The 12,044-nt window shown below is 56.1% G+C and overlaps 1 protein-coding gene across 2 annotated transcripts in view; it reads right to left on the bottom strand.

Annotated features, from left to right (window-relative positions):
- The window catches only part of LOC123356069 (unconventional myosin-Va-like), a 67,224-nt gene extending 64,729 nt beyond the window's left edge, over positions 1-2,495 (bottom strand). For both annotated transcript variants that reach the window (XM_044999038.1, XM_044999039.1), the window contains exon 1: positions 2,450-2,495. In XM_044999038.1, the coding sequence (XP_044854973.1) occupies positions 2,450-2,476 (27 nt within the window). In that variant the 5' untranslated portion in view covers positions 2,477-2,495. The remainder of the gene's footprint in view (positions 1-2,449) is intronic.
- Positions 2,496-12,044: the final 9,549 nt, after the last annotated feature.

Raw genomic sequence — 12,044 nt, 5'->3', positions numbered from 1 at the left:
CGCCCGGAGCTCCCTCTCATTCCTCAGCCCCAGCCCAGAGCCCACATCCCCTCCCTCAAGCCAAGCCCCTGCCCCAGCCCAGGGGAAGGGAGTGAGGGTGGGGAAGAGCGAGCGACCGAGGTAAGGGGGGGATGGAGTGAGCGGGGCAGGGCCTCGGAGACGGGGTGGAGGTGGGGCAAGGGTGTTTGAGTTTGTGCAGTTAGACAGTTGGCGACCCTACCCCCACTGTTCCAGCACCTCTGACAGCCATAACTGAGACCATCAAGGCGGCGGAGGTGTTGGTGGCTCTTTTGCTTCAGTCCTCACTAAAAACTTGTTAATATTAATGGGGTGTCAGGTCATCCCAAGGGGGAAGGAACACAAGCCAAGCCAGGGGAAGAACGGGTTAAAGGACAGCGAGGCAAGTTAAATGAATTCAAGTCAGCAGGGCCTGATGAAACTCATCCCAGGGTACGTAAGGAACTAGCTGAAGCAACTCCCCCTGAGAGCGTATGGAGGACAGGGGAGACGTCAGAGGGCCTGGAGACGGGTGAACACAGCACCTAGCTTTAAAAGAGGAACGAAGACCCCGGGGAATTACAGACCAGTCAGCCTAACGTCAATACCTCAAAAGATACTGGAGCAAATTAACAACCAGTTATTTTTTAATGTTTTTAAATTTCTAATTATCATTACATAATTAAATAAAAATAATAAAAAAATTATTAGTTATTAAATTATGAATCAGTCTGTCAGCACCTGGAGGGTGACAGGGTTATAAGCAATGGCCAGTCTGTATTTGTCAAGAACAGTTATGACAAACCAACCTAACGTCTGTCTTTGACCAGGGCTCACTGGCCTAGTGGATGAGGGGGCAGGAGCAGACATGACAGATCTTGATTTTAGTCAAGCGTTTGACACAGGCTCACCCAATATTCTAGGGAAACGTGAGCGCCATGAAATTACTACAAGGTGGAGGCACAACTAGTTGAAAGACTGAACACACAGTAGTTGTCAATGGTTCACGGTCAGACTGTGAGGGTCAACCATGGGTCCAGTTGGGGTACCACGTAGAGTTGTGGAAAAAGCCCAGAGGAGAGCAACAAAAATAATAAAAAGTTTAGAAAACCTGACCTCAGAGCATAGGCCTGGGAACTAGCAGGGTGGGGGTGCTGCAGCCCCCCCGGGTTTTACACGGGGCCCATGGCCCCAGGCCTTCACTCCCCAGCTGCCAGCCCTGCGCCCTGCACCGGGGTCCCGGCTGCCAGCCCTGCTTCCTGTGCCCTGGGCTCTGCTCTCAGGGCCCCAGCCAGCTACTGACCCTGCATGCGGGGTCCCGACTGCAGGCCCCATGCCCAGGGCACCACTCCTGGCCCAGTGCACCCCCGCCCCCCACCTTTGCCCCCTTACCCCTGTCTGGGCACCCCCCATCCCAGAGACACTGCTCCCAGCCCCAGCTGGGGGGGCATGGGCAGGGGTGGGGGGCTGGCTTTCAGCACCCCCACTATTAAAAGGGCTCCAGAGCCACTGCCTCAGACGAAAGGTTAAAAAAAAAATCCAGGCATGTTTAGTCTTGAGAAAAGACGACTGGACAGGGAACCTGAGAACAGTCTTCAAAAACTTAAGGGCTGTTCGATCAGCATCTTTTTTTCTATCATTCTCCATGTCCACTGAAATTAGGACAAGACATAGTTGGCTGGACTAGCCACAACGTTCCAGTTAAATGTTAGGAAAATCTTGCTAAGTCTAAGGCTCGTTCAGCTCTGGGACGAGCGGCCCAGGGAGGTTGTGGAATCGCTGACACTGGAGGTTTAAGACCAGGCTGGACAAACCCCGGCCAGGGCCAGTCTAGGGTCACAGGCTCCTGCCTCAGCGCAGGGGGCTGGACCAGGTGCCCTCTCCAGGTCTCTACAAGCCCCACATTTCTAGGAGCACAAGAATAGCAACCGAGCCCCCAATCCCAGGGAGGCCCAGGGAGTTCGCTAGGGCTGCAGGTGGCACATGTGAAGCCCCTGCAGAGAGTTGCAGCAGGACATGAATGGGTCACAGTCCTTAAGCACCGAGCCCTCGCCCCAAGTGGGCTCAGCCCCCAGCCTGTAAGTGCTGGGGGGTTGGGACGGTTTACAGACTTGTCTCTTCTGGGGATTCTCCCGCCCCCACAGCCAGGCAGGGCTGCTGGCTGCACTAGCGGTGCCTCCTCCATTGAAAATAGCCGCGTCCCTGCGCTGGCGCAGAACCCGAGCTGCTATTTTCACCGTTTGAAATTGCAGCACCACTGGTGCAAGAAACAGCACCCCTGGGGGGGGGGGGCGGTCTGCAGCGGCGCAACCAGCGCCGGGACCGACACGGGGGCCCGCTCTGGAGAAGCCCGCCCCGGGCACTGCCCGCCCCAGGGAGCCCGGTCCGGAGCGCACCGTGCTCAGCTCCCCGGGGCGGGGCGGGGCGGGGCGGGGCGGGGCGCGGCACCTACCTGCGCGTACAGCTCCGCAGCAGCCATGGCGAGGGGCCGCGGAGCAGCCGGTGCAAGAAACCTGCAGCCGGGCTGCCCAGGGCGCTTATGGGGCGGGCGGAGCGCGCGCCGCCCTGTGCACGGGCCGCCTGCACCTGGACTCAATCGCCAATTAAGCTGGTCCGCGCGCCCAGCAGCCGCGGGGATGGGCCCTGCAGGGCCAAGGTGCCACGAGCGCATCCCCGAGCCTCTCCCCAGCTCCGGCTTCCCCGGGGGCCAGGCGCAGGTGGGGAGGCTCCTGCAAGAGGGGCCGCACTTGGCCTGTGGATCCTATTCTAGCGCTTTGCACCCCAGGGGCCAGGGGTCACCCTGGGAGGCAGGGCCCCCTCGTGCTGGGTGCTGCCCGGTAGCAAAGCGGGGAGGCCCCTGCCCCAGAGAGCACAGCCCCCGTGTCAGGCCGGGTGCAGCAATCACAGGGTGGGGGGCTCCCTGCCCACTGAGGCGGGTGGGAATTTCTTAGCCGCAGGGCAGCCTGCCCCTGCCCGCTGGGTGAGAACAGGGGGACGCCTGCGGGGTTGGCCGAAAAGCCGCTCCTGGGAGGCGGCAAGGGGAGCGGAGCAAGACCCACGTTCTGTGGGTCAGTGAGGGCGGCGCTCAGGGGAAGAGGGACGCACAAGGCCGGCCAAGCTGCTCTGAGGCTTTCACAACCCGGACTGTGGTTAGCCTCACCACGCTCGGGGAGGCAGGGCAGGGCTGTTATCTCCAGGGCACAGAGGGGAAACTGAGGCACGGAGCAGCTAAGTGATTTCCCCAAAGGCGCACGAGGAGGCTGTGGCCGAGAACGGGCTTGCACCTAGGTCGTATAAGTCCTGGGACCTACCCTAACCAGCAGGCCAGCCTTCTGCTCCTGCCTTTCTCCATGCAGCGCCCGGCACGATGGGGACCTGCTCTTAGCTGGGGCCTCTGGGCCCTGCCATAATAATAACAACATGGCCCCAGTTCCACCTGATTTCTGAGGACTCAATTGGTGGCGTTGTGTTGGGTGAGTTTCACCCACGGCACAGTGTGTGTCAGTTAGCAGGAAAGATCCGGATGCCTCCAGCCCATGTCCTGTGCACCCCTGGCTGCCCCCCGCCCCTCACACACACACACTGGGCTGGCTGTTTCTCTGGTCTCCGTGGCTCAGTATAATTTGGTCCTGACAATTATATAAGGCAAACGCTCCATTAATCCAGCACGTGCCCCGCAGAATTAGTGCAACATAATAATCGGGGAGATTAAAACGTTGCCTTTCTTTATGTGAACAAATTCTGCAACATGAAGCCCATAAAGACATTTTCTGATGCAAAAATAATGAAGCTCTAATTGCCCAGGGGCTGTCAGCAGCATGTGTCTCATTAACAAATCATGTAGGCGGGTTTGCGCCATGCGGACCCTGTAGACACAGACGGAATGCCATTAATAGCAGGATTTTCAGCTAGAGAGAAAAGAGGGGTGAAAAAAAATTCCAAAGGGGTTTGTCACACTTTCCAATAACAAAAAAAAAGCATGGTAAAATTTAGCACTGGTAAAAAATGATCGTCTATGCAGAGACACTCAGAAAAATTATTCCGAACGAACTAAAGGTGTGAATTTGAAGTAGATAGATTAAACTGTGTGACACCCCTGTGTAGACACTCTTATTCAGAATGAAAGTGGCGTTAATTCTCTTCCAAAATTAATTAAGCTAAACCGAATCTAGGCCACTTTAATCCAAAATGAGTGTGTCCACATAGGGATTTAATGCATTTTAACTAATCCACTTTAAAAATTAATTCAGATTAATTTTCCTGAGTGTTCCCATGTAAAACTGAGTGCCAGCCCTGCTGGATAAACCCTGTGCCAGAGCCGCTACACCCGGGCTGCTGCAGAGCAAGATTCCCCCTCCCACAAAACCTGAGTGCCTCATGGTCCCCATGCTCAGTTCAATGGCATTCGCTGTGTGTGCTGGAGAAACGCAGACCGTCCCTGCCCCAGAGCTCACAGACTGAGCTGAGGGAACCTGGAGGTTCTGCCTCTATGGCCCAGTCAGACCTTGGCCTTTCTGGTGAGATTGACAGCAAAGGGGAGCGACCTAGACGCAGGTTCTTGCGGGTTTTTAGGCACCTAACGCCCAGTGAAATCAATCAGCCGTAGGTGGCTAAATACCTCAGAGGCGCTGGGCCTTGGGGCCCGCTGGGGCCCTGTTATTATGGGGACCCCGGTCCCCGGGATTCCAGACTGACTCTGTTCACACAGGCTCCCTGAGGACGGGAAGCCCCTGCTCTGCGTTTGCACCGGCCAGGAAAGGTTCCAGAGCTCACAGCCAAGCCCCTGAGCCAGCCAGGCCTCGGCCCTGACATGCACAGAGCTGGGGGCTCTAGAGGTACTTTACAATATTAACGCCCCCCCCCAAAGGTATTTCTCAGCAAGGGCCTGGCCTTGCTCTCACTGGGGGTGGGACCTGGAAGGAGCAAGGGCTGTGTGTGTCTCCCTGTGTTTCAGGCCAGCCCAGCTCCCTGGCCCGCTGTTCCTCTTCCCCCCCAGCTGCATTGTCCTGGCTAGCACCCCGGCAGCGTCACTGCCGTCTCTAGCAGGACTCTTGAGACCCAGCGGAGCTGTCAGGGCTCCCCAGCTGCCCTGCAACCCTGCTTCCCTCTTGCCACAGATTCTGTGCCCCCCCCATCCCAGGAGCCCCCGTTCTGCCATCCACCGGGGTTCTTGGTCCTTCCCAACCACGCCAAGGAGTTTGAGCCCCTCATACCTCTGCACCAATCGAATTCTTTCTCTCTCTTGCCGGGTGTCAACATTAAGCTCCTTGGGGCCTGCGCAGAGCTGAACCGAGGGCCGGGGTTCTGCAGGACAGTGTGAAGTGTTGCCATCGGCTGGTTCTTTGGTCTAGAGGGAATTACAGGGCCGGCGGAGGCTGCGGTTATCGCTAAGCAGCTGCCAGGGGATCTGTGTGGCCATTTCCTCCTTTCGGCGTCTCTGATTTTAATCAGAGCCCCCAGGGTTACGCCCATTGCGGCCTAGACCGTTCCCCGAACATTGGAATCGATGGGCCGCAGCGTTGGACACCAGCCGGTTGCAGGTCAGAGCCTGGCACGTTCGGCTAACGGGCTCCGAGCTCATAGCGCCTCCCTTATTTATAACCAGTTCGGAGCATTTCAAACGGCAGAGGGGGACGTTTTTCTAATTGCCAACTCAGTCTGCGACGTGAAAGCCAAGCTGGGCCCTTTCCTGGTTCAGGCCTCAGCACCATGGAAGATGCCACCGGCTGCAGTCATTGCTCTGGCCTGCCCAGGGCCAGGTTTGAGCTGAGGTCACACTTCAGGATCCAGACTAGACAACATCTAGGATTTGCAAAGGGGTTCAGGCACCCAGTTTCTAATTCCCTTAGGCACCGTTCGCAAATAAATCCCAGCCTTCAGCGGTCGTGACTCTGCAGGGCTAACTGGAGTCAGTTGTAGCAAGAAGTTATTGTCAGCTGTGAAATCTGCAGCCAAGGCCAGAGAGGAAAGCTGCTGAGTAGGCCGGGAGCCATATTTCCAGCCCTTTCCAACCCTGTTCACAGCACATCAGGCAAGGGGAGGGAAGTGAGTAGAATTGCAACCTCCCCGCAAAGACGGTTGCCTTCCGTAACTGCTGTTCTTCGAGATGTGTTGCTCGTGTCCATTCCACATAGATGTGTGCGCTCACCACATGCACCAGTGCTGGAAGTTTTTCCCTCAGCAGTATCCATAGGGGAGCGGCTCTGGCGCACTCTGGAGTGGTGCCCGTATGGCACAATATATGGGGTGCCGCCGGCTCCCTCTACCCTCAGTTTCTTCTTGCCGGAAACTCCCACAGTGGGGAAGGCGGGTGCGTCATGAAATGGACATGAGCAACCCATCTCGAAAACACCAGTTACAGAACAGGTAACTGTCTTTTCTTCTTCAGGTGCTTGCTCACGTCCGTTCAACATTCGGTGACTCCCAGCAGATCCCGCGGAGGCGGGTAGGAGTTCTCGGCGGCGCAGATTGTAATACAGCTCTGCCAAACCCAGCGTGGTCTCTGGCCTGCTGAGCCTAATGAGACGTGAACGTGTGGACCGAGGACAATGTCACGGCTCGACGGATGTCCTGGATTGGGATGTGCGCCAGGAAGGCCGCCAAAGACGCCTGTGTTCTAGTCGAATGGGCCCTGACGATTGGTGGTGGCGGGACCTTTGTTAGCTCATAATAGGTCTTTATGCAAGAGGTGATCGAGTTGGAAATCCTTGGCAAAGAAACCGGAAGGCCCTTCCTCCGCTCCACCATAGCGATGAAGAGCTGGGTCAATGTACAGAAGGGCTTGGTATGCTCCAAGTAAAAAGCCAAGGCCCTCCGGATGTCCAGCACGTGCAGATGCCCAGGAGCGGCTCTAGGCACCAGCAAAACAAGCTGCTGCCTAGGGCGGCAAAATATAGGGGGCGGCAAAAGGCTGGGGCTGGGGCCCCAGCTCATCCTGCCGCTGCGAGCCGAGGAGCGGCCTGTCCCCTGCAGCCGGGCAGGGCCGCGCTACCGGCTCCGCTTGGGGGAGAGGGGGGGCCCCTTACCGGTAGCGCGGCCCCGCCTGGCTGCAGGGGACGGGCCGCTCCTCCTCCGCTTGTTCCCCGGGTCCTAAACAGCCCGGCAGCAGCTTGCCTGGGGGGGGCGGGGCTGAGCCCCGCCCCGCTCCGAGCCGCGTGGTCAGGGGGCGGGGCTACAAGCTCCGGGCCGAGCGGAGGCAGCTGAGCTCAGCCTGGAGCTTGCGGCCCCGCCCCCTCCCCACGCGGCTCTGAGCGGGGAAGAGCTCAGCCCCCTCCGGAGCCATGCGGCTGCCGCGCGGTGAGCCGGGGGTGAGCAGCCGGGGCGGGGGTGGCTAAGGGGCAGGGAGTCCCGGGGGCAGGGAGGGGGCACAGGTTCTGTGGGGGGGGCGGTCAGGGGCCAGGGAAGGGGGGTTGGATTGGGGGGGTCTCAGGGAGGTGTTTGTCAGGCACCCCCTGACCCCATTACCCCCCAGGCCCAGCCCTGACCCCCAGCTCCAAGCCCAGCCCCTCTGAGGTGGGCACCCCCCTCACCCCATTTCCCCCACAGCCCTGACCCCCAGCTCCAAGCCCAGCCCCTAGGACCTGGGCACCCCCCCGGCCCCATCTCTGAGTAATTTTCACTAGTTATTTTTTACATTTCCAAATACATGTTACTATAGTATTGCAACTTTTTTTTATGGAAGGGGCCCCCAAAATTGCTTTGCCCTGAATCCTTTGGGCCAGATGCCTCTCCTCAGCAGTCTTGTGCGGCTTGGAACAGAACAGAGGCAGGAACATGTCCTGGCTCATGTGGAAGGAAGATTCCACCTTTGGCAGGAAGGCCGCAGCTGGACCTTCTCCTTATAAAACACCGTGTAAGGTGGTTCCGAGGTCAAAGCCTTAATCTCTGAGACTCGTCTTGCCGACGTCAACGCCACCAGGAAGGCGACATTCCAGGACAAGTAGGAAAAGGAGCAGGAGCCCAGCGGCTCACAAGGTGGGCTGGTGAGCCTGGAGAGGACCATTGCAGGACAGGGGCCCATCCCTGCGGGTAAAGCCTCTCGAGGCCCCTCAGGAACCTGACAGGCATGTTGTGAGAAAAGACCGACTGACCTTGGATCAGCTGGTGGAACGCGGAGATGGCCGCAAGGTGCACTCTGATGGAAGAATGCGCCAGACCCTGGGTCCTGAGCTGCAGTAAGTAGTAGAAGATGGACTGCACTGAACAACGCGAGGGAGAAATGCTGCGCTCCGATGCCCGGGGGAAAACTTTGTCCAGTTGGCCAGGTAAGATAGTATCATGGATGGCTTCCTACTTCCCAGGAGGACCTGCTGGACTTCCTCTGAGCAGGTACGTGCCTCTGGGTTCAGCCACGCAGCATCCATGCCGAGAGGTGTAAAGACTTGAGGCTGGAGTGTAGGAGCCGACCGTGATCCTGTGATAGCAGGTCCAGACGGTAGGGAAGGGGGCCAGGGAGAGGCCACCACCATGTCCATGAGTGTGCGGAACCAGTGCTGGCGAGGCCACACAGGGGTGATCACGATAACCGGTGCTTTGTCCCTCTTGGTCTTTACTAGGACCTGGCTGACAAGAGGATCTGAGGGAACACGTACATCAGACCCGTGGCTTGGGGACGAAGGCATCGGAGAAGGCGCCCTTGCTCAGGCCCTGCCGGGAGCACAACCAATGGCACTTTCTGTTTTGCCTGGTGGCAAACAGATCTATGTGGGGAGTTCCCCACCTCTGGAAGATCATGCAGGCCACCTCCAGGTGGAGCGACCACTCGTGGTGAGAGGAGAAATCCTGGCTGAGGTGATCCTCTAGGGTGTTCCTGATGCTGGGGAGGTGACCAGCTTCCAGATGGATGCCATGGTCAATGCAGAAATCCCAGAGACGGAGAGTCTCTTGGCAGAGAGCTGGTGAAGGTGCGCCTCCTCGCCTGTTCACGTACGCTAACTTTACAAGAACTCTGGTTCGTACCAATGAAGCCAAAGCAACGCTAGCAAGAGCAGCGGACGTGCCGTGCACCGTCACTGGCGGCAAGAAGGAACTGAGGGTCGGGGGAGCCGGCAGCGCCCCTTATACCGCGCCATACGGACACCTCTCTAGAGGGCGCCAGAGCTGCTCCCCTACAGATACTGCTGAGGGAAAAACTTCCAGCAGTGGTGCATGTGGTGAGCACACACATCTAATGTGGAATGGACATGAGCAAGCAGTCAAAGAAGAACCATTGTTTTGCTGCATTAAAGACAGAGATAATTGCAAGAGCCCCATTGGTCTGGTGCTAGGATACAGAGTAGGGCTGTACCCACAACGATGGTCCTTTCTATTCTGCCTGGTGCAGGGGGCATGAATAAGAACATAAGAATGGCCCTACTGGGTCAGACCAAGGGTCCATCTAGCCCAGTGTCCTGTTTTCCGACAGTGGCCAGTGCCAGGTGCCCCAGAGGGAATGAACAGAACAGGGAATTACCAAGTGATCCATCCCCTGTCGCCCATTCCCAGCTTCTGGCAAACAGAGACTAGGGACACCATCCCTGTCCATCCTGGCTAATAGCCATAGACAGACCAATCCTCCAGGAACTTATCTAGTTCTTTTTTGAACCCTGTTATGGTCTTGGCCCTCACAACGTCCTCTGGCAAGGAATTCCACAGATTGACTGTAAGTTGTGTGAAGAAATACTTCCTTTTGTTTGTCTTAAACCTGCTGCCTATTAATTTCATTTGGTGACCCCATGTTCTTGTGTTATGAGAAGGCGTAAATAACACTTCCTTATGTACTTTCTCCACACCCGTCATGATTTTATAGACCTCTAGCATATCCCCCTTAGTCGCCTCTTTTCCAAGTTGAAAAGTCCCAGTCTTATTAATCGCTCCTCATACAGAAGCCGTTCCATACCCCTAATCATTTTTGTTGCCCTTTTCTGAACCTTTTCCAATTCCAATATGTCTTTTTTGAGATGGGGCGACCACATCTGCACACGGTATTCAAGGTGTGGGTGTACCATGGATTTATATAGAGGCAACATGATATTTTCTGTCCTATTCTCTATCCCTTTTTTAATGATTCCCAGCATTCTGTTCACTTGTCTGACTGCTGCTGCACATTGAGTGGATGTTTTCAGAGAACTCTCCACAATGACTCCCAAGATCTCTCTTGAGTGGTAACCGCTAATTTAGACCCCATCATTTGATATGCATCTCTTGGAGGGGGTGCTGGCAGAGGGCTGAAGCTGTGGAGGACGGGAATGAGCAGTTTGGGGGAGAGGGGGAAGGGTTGTAAAAGGTGTAGGGGACATGCCAGAATTAGATGCTGTGTAGGAGGAAGAAGGAATGCTGCTGGGACTGGTTCAGTGACCTGAGACTGATGTTCTTGATTTTTTAAACGTGTCCAGGGCGCCCAGCATTTTGGATGGTTGGGGAGCAGGGGGCATGCCCCTTGGCGTGCAGTTCAAAGTAAATACATGTCAGGGTGCCATCTGCATCAGGACACTGTGTATCCTACACTCCCTTCTTCATACCAGACATGGGGGCCACAGATCTTAGATTACTGGGTTCTGTTCCCAGCACCGCCACCAACTCCCACGGTCAATTTTTTTTTTTTTAAAATAATGGAGATATCCTATCCCCTAGAACTGGAAGGGACCCCAAAGGGTCATTGAGTCCAGCCCACTGCCTTTATTAGTAGGACCAAGTATTGATTCCCCCTCCCTAAGTGGCCCCCTCAAGGATTGAACTCACACCCCTGGGTTTAGCAGGCCAGTGCTCAAACCACTGAGCCATCCCTCCCCTTAAGTACAGCACAGGGCAGCTCGGAGCTGTTTTATCCATCTGTGAAATGAGGTGAACTCTTACCTCATCACAGCGCTTGTGGATAGATTTTGTGCAAATAAACCATTGAGCCCTTTCCCAGAAAGTTGCTAGAAGCATCTCAAGTCTGCATGGGAGGGAACTGCCCCCTCTCTCTCTCTCACTCACACACACACCATTTGCAGTTAGAAGCAGGGTCTGGGGGTGTTTAAAGAAATAGCTTTGAGAAGATACAAGTGGCTGAACTAGGGTTATAGGGCTGGAGGCTGGACTGTGTTTTGCAGGCGGTCAGACGAGATGATCAGAAAAGTCCCTTCTGGCTTTGAAATCTAAGAATCGCAGCTCGTTGTAGTATCCTTCTCCCGCCCCACGTGTACGCTATGGCTTCAGGGCAAGAAAAAGTTCCTTGTAGCTGGGAGAGCCCAGGGCAGCTGCTCTTCGGCCTGGCTTAGTGGGCAGGAGGCTAGAAATTGTGCACCCGCTTTCAGGGTGAAGATGGGCACCTGGTGGAAGCTGAACCAGTTGCCCCAGGATAATCTAGGCTGAAATTCTGGGCTGTTCCCTTAGAACTGGCAGGGAGAGCCCAAAGCACCTGCTCCCCGTCCTGGCCTGGGGCAGGCTGTTCTGCTGTAGGGCAGGAGCTCTCCTGTTCGCTAACAGCTCCTGCACTGAAGCACCTTTTAGGGCCCTCACAGAAGGCTGCAGAAATAGCTCAACCCCCAGAGCTGGTTGTGGCATTTCCACAGGGGTGACCTGCTGACAGGAAAGGCCTTTTTCACACAGAGCGATTGGGTGGGGAAACGTTCCGTGTTGCCAGTTTGGCTTGGCCAGCAGGAAAATCGACACGGCCCTGCCAGCCTGCAAGGCGCTTGTTGGCTTCACTTTCAGCCTGCCCAAAGAGTGAACTTGACAAGAGCCTTGGAGGCGGGCACCCAGCCAGCTGAACAATTCCAGTTTGGGTCCTTTTTGAAATAGAATTTTTTGGAATTTTGGGCTTGTGAAAAAGTTGGAGGTTTTTGCTTTTCCTCTTGAATTGCATAAATATTTTACCAGAGTCTCCACATTTCCCACAGGCTGGAAATTCCCTTTTCCAGGCAGCTCTTCTCACAAGCTGCACACAAGTGCGACAGGCCGACCGCTGCAAACCATGACAGACACCTGGCTGGCCGAAGCCTGGTCTTTCTTCATGCAGATTCTGAAGGTGACCAACATCCTTCTGCCCCCAGCACCCTTCTCTGCTGGGCAGGCTCTGACATGGG

This window comes from Mauremys mutica, chromosome 24 (assembly GCF_020497125.1).
Source record: "Mauremys mutica isolate MM-2020 ecotype Southern chromosome 24, ASM2049712v1, whole genome shotgun sequence".
NCBI lineage: Eukaryota > Metazoa > Chordata > Testudines > Geoemydidae > Mauremys > Mauremys mutica.
This window is presented reverse-complemented; position numbering and strand designations above follow the sequence as displayed.